Source organism: Malaclemys terrapin, chromosome 10 (genome assembly GCF_027887155.1).
Source record: "Malaclemys terrapin pileata isolate rMalTer1 chromosome 10, rMalTer1.hap1, whole genome shotgun sequence".
NCBI lineage: Eukaryota > Metazoa > Chordata > Testudines > Emydidae > Malaclemys > Malaclemys terrapin.
In genome coordinates this window covers 19,003,072-19,009,071 of record NC_071514.1, presented here as the reverse complement: position 1 = coordinate 19,009,071, position 6,000 = coordinate 19,003,072, and the positions used below count along the sequence as shown (strand labels likewise).

At 43.6% G+C, this 6,000-nt stretch overlaps 1 protein-coding gene across 2 annotated transcripts in view; it reads right to left on the bottom strand.

Moving 5' to 3' along the window:
- Positions 1-243: 243 nt before the first annotated feature.
- SLC27A2 (solute carrier family 27 member 2) overlaps positions 244-6,000 on the bottom strand; it is a 30,266-nt gene continuing 24,509 nt past the window's right edge. For both annotated transcript variants that reach the window (XM_054042557.1, XM_054042558.1), the window contains 2 exons: positions 2,274-2,404; positions 244-592 (listed from right to left, as the gene is read on the bottom strand). In XM_054042557.1, coding sequence (XP_053898532.1) covers positions 416-592; positions 2,274-2,404 — 308 coding nt within the window. In that variant the 3' untranslated portion in view covers positions 244-415. The remainder of the gene's footprint in view (positions 593-2,273; positions 2,405-6,000) is intronic.

Below are 6,000 nucleotides of genomic sequence, written 5' to 3'. Positions count from 1 at the left end.
TGCACAAAAACAGGAATGATGGTGCGCTGGGTCATGGAGGCTGTTCCAGGCACAAGGGGCAGTGTGAGAGAGGCACAGAAGAACCAGTGGAGGCAGGGAGCAATATGGTGATGGGAGTGGACAGTGTTGGGTTCGAGAGGGGAAGAGGAAGGAGCAGCCAGGCTGAGATGTAAGTGGAGGCAGAGTTGTTGTGTGTCCTGGGTGAAGGTGGGGAGTGTGAAGGTTAACACACAGACCACAGGGAAAAAGAAAAGTAGTTTTATGTAGATCTATTAAAACATCTCCATCACACAGAATTTCAGATACAGGCACTTGGTAACATTTATCAACTCACCAAAATGGATTTTTGGACTTTTAAATTCAATAATGTGTTTTGAAAACTGAATATTCTAGAACAGTGATTTTTTGGACACACTCATAATTTTAGGCTACTGTTATTTATAGCGTTATAAATGTCCTGCGTCATCGGCACATACATCTTTTCTTTGTCATCCAGGAAATACAGGCCACCCCTGAGGACTGCTGGGTTGAAGCCCTCCTCCACTAATTGCACTTTACGGTGTTTAAAAGTTGCTGTGATCTCAATAGCATCCTAGAAAAAACAAAAAGGATAGTCTGACATTGACAAGCAACCAACAGTGGGTGCTATCTTTTAAAGCAGTAAAAGTCAAATCATTCAAAAGAAAACTGTCTTGCATTTTCTCCAAGTGCACTAGTTACATGAAGGAAAATGTAAATCCTACCTCCAGTGATATAGACATTTAATATCTTTGAGATGTGGAACTCAGATTTGATGCAGCTCTGTAGCCTCATAGCTAGGAGTCAGAGACAAGCTAATAAAAATGTATAAGTACCTACATTTACCCAAGAATTATTTCTGCAGGTTTCAGCATGTGGGACATAATCCTGGTTCTGGACCTTAGAAATGCTTGGGGCCACAGTAGCCAAATGCCACATAAGGCCTTCTGCACTGCCCCCCATCCTGAACAGATCTCTATAGCCTTCAGCAACGAGGCCAGGAGACTCCTGTGAGCATACTCATGCATATTCCATCTGTAACTTAATGAGAGACAATTGCTTCAGGGCCTGATCTAGCAAAGCACTTAAGCACGTCCTTAAAGTTAAGCCTTAAATTTAAGCATGTGCTTAAATGCTTTGCTGAATCAGGGCCTTACTAATGTCTACTAAAGAAACGGTGTGACAGGGTCTATAGCTTCTTTCAAGCCATAAAGGGTGCCTTGGAGCCATAACATCCCCCATCCCAAGATCCTGACCATCTGGGCTACAGCACAAAGTGGCCTCCAGGAACCAGAGTGAAGCCAACGGAAGGCTGGCTCCAAGGGAATCCTTCCTGGAGAGTAGGGAAGCTAAAACAAATCCGCTGATTTCCCAAGGAGGCCTGCTGCAGTTAGGACCAGTTGGACCGTGTTCTGAGTTTAAGAGAAGAGGGGTGTGAAAAGGGCAGGATTTCGTTCAGAAAAGAAAAGAGAGGGAAATCTCTATAGGAGGTTAGGTAAGTCTCAGGGTGTTGCATCGTGGAAGGGAAAGCACAGTATAGTTTGCCTCATGTGGTTATTTGTATAGCTAACCAAAGACTGAGGCTGGATTAAATGGTTTGGGATGTTAATATCTCTGTGTTTCTTCTGATGAACCATCCCAGTTAAGTACATGGTCTTCTTGAGAGGAGAATTCTTTTATTTGTAATAAATAGATACATATAATCAAATTACCCTCAGGATTGGCTTCCTTAGTTTAGCTTAAACATTATTTTTCACCATGAATAATATAGAAAAGGAGGGCTGAGGTTGTTTGTTCATCAGTGTATTGAAATCTAGAAGTGTCAGGGCCCCTGGCCTGCAGAGTGCTCCTGGTGCGTGCATCCCTATGTCTGCAAGAGCAGTTTGCAGACCAGCACAGCCTAAGTTTGAAACTTAGCTCCCTTCACTGTGTTAAGAGTACGTAAGAGGAAGTCTGTATGTTTCCACTGAGAGACCTTTCTGGTTCATAGGGACACACGTGATACATTCAGACACATGACAGGCAGCCTGCAATCTCATGTGCTCACCCAGCTTTCTGGTTCTAGGCAGAATGGAAACATCATGGGCCTGATTCTCCTTTCTCAGTGGTGTAAAACAAGTGTAAGCGAGGGAAGAAAGAGGACCCTAGAGTGCTTCCAGCATAATTATAAGTGACTGCGATCCTCATGGAAACAAGGGACACTAGTGCCCTCCTTTTTGCAGTGAGGCAGGAGACATGTAGGAAGGCTGCCTTACCTGAATCCTGACAAAGCGAGGTCTTGCATAATTCGGTAGGAAGTCCACAACATGTCTGTATGTCTGCTCCCCATTAAATTCACAGCCCTCCTTTAGTCGAATGGATGCCATTCCTATTCTGCCTTCGTGACCTAGAGGAACAGTTATAGGCAAAAATAATGGCTGATATCTACATTCCTGTTGTATAAATGCCAACACTTGTGTTTCTCAGCAATTTCATTATTTAAAGATCTCTAATGATGGGAACAATACATTTATAGAACTGAGGGAAAACCCAACCCTGTGCAGGATCCCCCACACCACTTTAACCAGGGCTGACTCTACGTTTTTTGCCACCCCGAGCAAAACAAATTTTGCCTGCCCCCCGTCCCAGCCCTGGGCTCCTCGCTGCACTCCCCGGCCACCCCAGCCCTTGGTAGTGGCCAAGGGAATGCTGGGAAATGTAGTTCTTTCCCTGCTCCAGGTCTGGCTCTATAGGCAGGGAGCTAACCAAGGAACTACAGCTGTTCCAGGGCCCCCTGTTGGTTCTCAGCTCCCATGCTGGATCCCTGCCACCCCTGCAAATGGGCTGCCCCAAGCACCTGCTTGCTTTGCTGGTGCCTAGAGCCGCCCCTGACTTTAACCCTTAGGCAGAAATTGCACTCAGCTGGGACTGAGTGAAATCTCAGAACTTGACTTTTAACACTGGGGTTAAGTTGTGCAGAGAGCTTCACATGGGTTTTATGCATGGGGTGAATTTGATCCCTAAGTAGGAGAAATATGAACTCTACTGTAAATTGCTGGAAAAAAAGAACCAGGCAACCGAACACAGAGCATGTCTCATTTAAATCTATCCATCCTCTGTTTGCCAGAAGCTGGGAATGGGTGACAGGGGATGGCTCACTTGATGATTACCAGTTCTGTTCATTCCCTCTGAAGCACTTAGCACTGGCCACTGTCTGAAGACAGGATACTGGGCTAGATGGACTAATGGTCTGACCCAATATGGCCGTTATGTTAATCAGTTCTGGTATTTCTGGCATAAATGGCTCAGGAATGTACAAAATGGATTCTAATGTGGAATTGTTACAGATCCACAAATCTCCAGTATTTTTTTGCCTCCCCATCTACCAAGAGTTCTGTTCAGATACAGTCAGAAGCTGGGACTTCCTCTCCTTCCTCCTCTGCAACCCTTCAGTAGCCTCCTCCCTAGCCCTTCCAAAATCACTCAGGATACTTAATGTACAGCAAATACTTTAACAACTAGGACAGGGAAGGAGGGGACAGAATGGTTTCAACAGGAGAACATCAGACCTGATATTTTAAATAAATTCCTACAGTCATTTTGTGATTAAATGAATGTTCAAACAGGGGCATTATGGAATTAATTTTAATCCATAAAAGAATAGAAAACCTGCTAGACCTGATTTTCTCATGCTTACAGTAGGCCAAACTCTGGCAGGTCCTGACACCTGCAACTACTGCAAAAGTCAGCATTTACATTATACTGTAGAGCAGTTTAGGCCAAATTGCGTGAGGGTTACACTGGTTTCACACCCAATTCTTGGGGGGTGACAACGACAGCATAAGGGGCTGGTCTTTTCATGGTATTTCTATCACCCAGGAACATAAACACCATGGGGCAACTAGCCCTAGCAATACTACAAGCTCATAAATACCCCCCAAGCATACACCTATCCTATGGTTTTCTGTAGTAGCTTTGCAGCACTGTAAAAAGGACAAAGACATTTTCACAAACAAATGGAGCCACATGAAGACAGAGCTTAATATCTCCACAAAAGGCTTTGTAGCTGGCAGTCATGTTAATGCTTGACATAGGGCTGTGTAGAGGCCCCATTATCCAGATAAAAAGGGAAAGTGGCAGCTAAAAGCAGTGCAGAGCAAAAGAAAAAGATGTGAGTTTATTGAGAGCAATGGGCATATAGTTCCTCTTTAGCCACCATCGTAAGCATGTTTCTCTTCCTCCTTCCAGATCACCTGCTCAAAGAAGCCACCTGGCATTCAGATTTGTTTACTCATGTTATTGAAAGGTCTGGTTTGGAGCTTTATATTTTTGCATCCGAACACACTGGATTGGTTAGCTCTCCCCTGAACTTGTTTGCATTTTATTTTGTGTGGTTAACTCCCAGGTGCATTGAGAGACTGAAATACAAATATTATTTGTAGTATATAAAAATCAAGTTTACATGCAAAAAATCAACAATTATATAATGCTGTGGTAAGAAGAGAACTGTTTTGAACAATTCCTATTGCTTTCCCGTAAGGCCAGTCAGTAATTGGATACTAACACCGCTTCTAGCTGGTTTTACAAGTCCAGTGGGAGTTAGGGTTAGATTTCCCTCATCTCCTACAATGTAATCTGAGAAGAGGCTAAGGAACTCTGGACTATTCACATGGTTACCTGGCTTGTGAAATCTCTCCCATGGCAGTTGTGTGTTTATCTCCATCTCAAAGGCAGGTGCAAACAAAGATGATTTAAAGAGACAAACCCTAATTTTGCTTTAGTTGTTAATGGTGATATGCAAAGAAATCTTGGTTCTTTGTCCTTTATGGTTTCTTTTGGATAAATACAGATGGCCTGAAACAGTGGTGGGTGGGCTAAGGGGTTTTGCTGGGTTTGGGTTTTGTTTTTTTTACCTTGGAAACATCAGGAATGTCAACTATGGTCAGCCCTGCTTTGGCCAGAGGAATTACTGGATGTGTCAGAGATTGTATTGGGAATTCTCACACTTTCAAGAAATAGATCGGGGAGTGAAATCTTTAATAAAGACTTCCTAATTCCAAAGCGTTGATTAGCCATTGAAACTACACACATCTGAAGAAGTGGTCATAGCCCACAAAAGCTTATGCTCTAATAAATTTGTTAGTCTTTAAGGTGCCACAAGACTCCTCGTTGTTGTTGCTGAAACAGACTAACACGACTACCCCTCTGAACACATCATAGTGTATGCTAGGCTAGACAGGGCTTGAATTTCAAAGCAGGAAAAAAAGCTCTTTCTGAAAAACCTTTTGGTGCTATCACCAAAAGCAAATATGGGCCCAAGGCGACCCTCCCCCATTTACAGGAGCCACAAAAACTGCAAATAGCAAATGTAAGACAAGTTAGAGAACATTCACCACGTAACTGATTCTAAACTGACCTTCTCTTTGTTTGCTTTAGGATCCCCCAAAGTTTCAATGTGATCCCCCCATATGGATCATGCTGGGATCTACCATCACAAAGCCCTTTTCAGCAAGACCTGACATATGGGGAAAGGTATGCAAATCAGGTAAGCAACATTGCTTGGCATATGAGGGTATCTGAAATGTTTCTATTCTATTCAATTATTAGAGTACAAACCCATATGAGTAGGGACAGCATCTTCATCTGTGCCCTGTACAGCACCAAGCACACTGGGCCAGATTCTCAGCCACTCTTCACCCTCTGCAGCATAGAGGGCATTTGATGGAATAGAGTGTGCTCCAATGATCCTGGTCCGTGAAGTGGCTCCTTGGGATCTGTCATCCACAGGAACAAATTAGAGCAGCCTTGGGGCTACTCTAACTTGCTCAGGGGCACATTTGGACCCCTGGTAGCCTCCAAGATAAAGGAGACAGAAAGGTGGTGTAAAGCTACATACTCTGACCCCTCGGGTCAACTAAGGGTTAATCTGACACACCTGAGAATCTGACCCAATGTCAGTGCTCTTCAAATTCCATAATGATAATTGCCATGATACAAATTAAA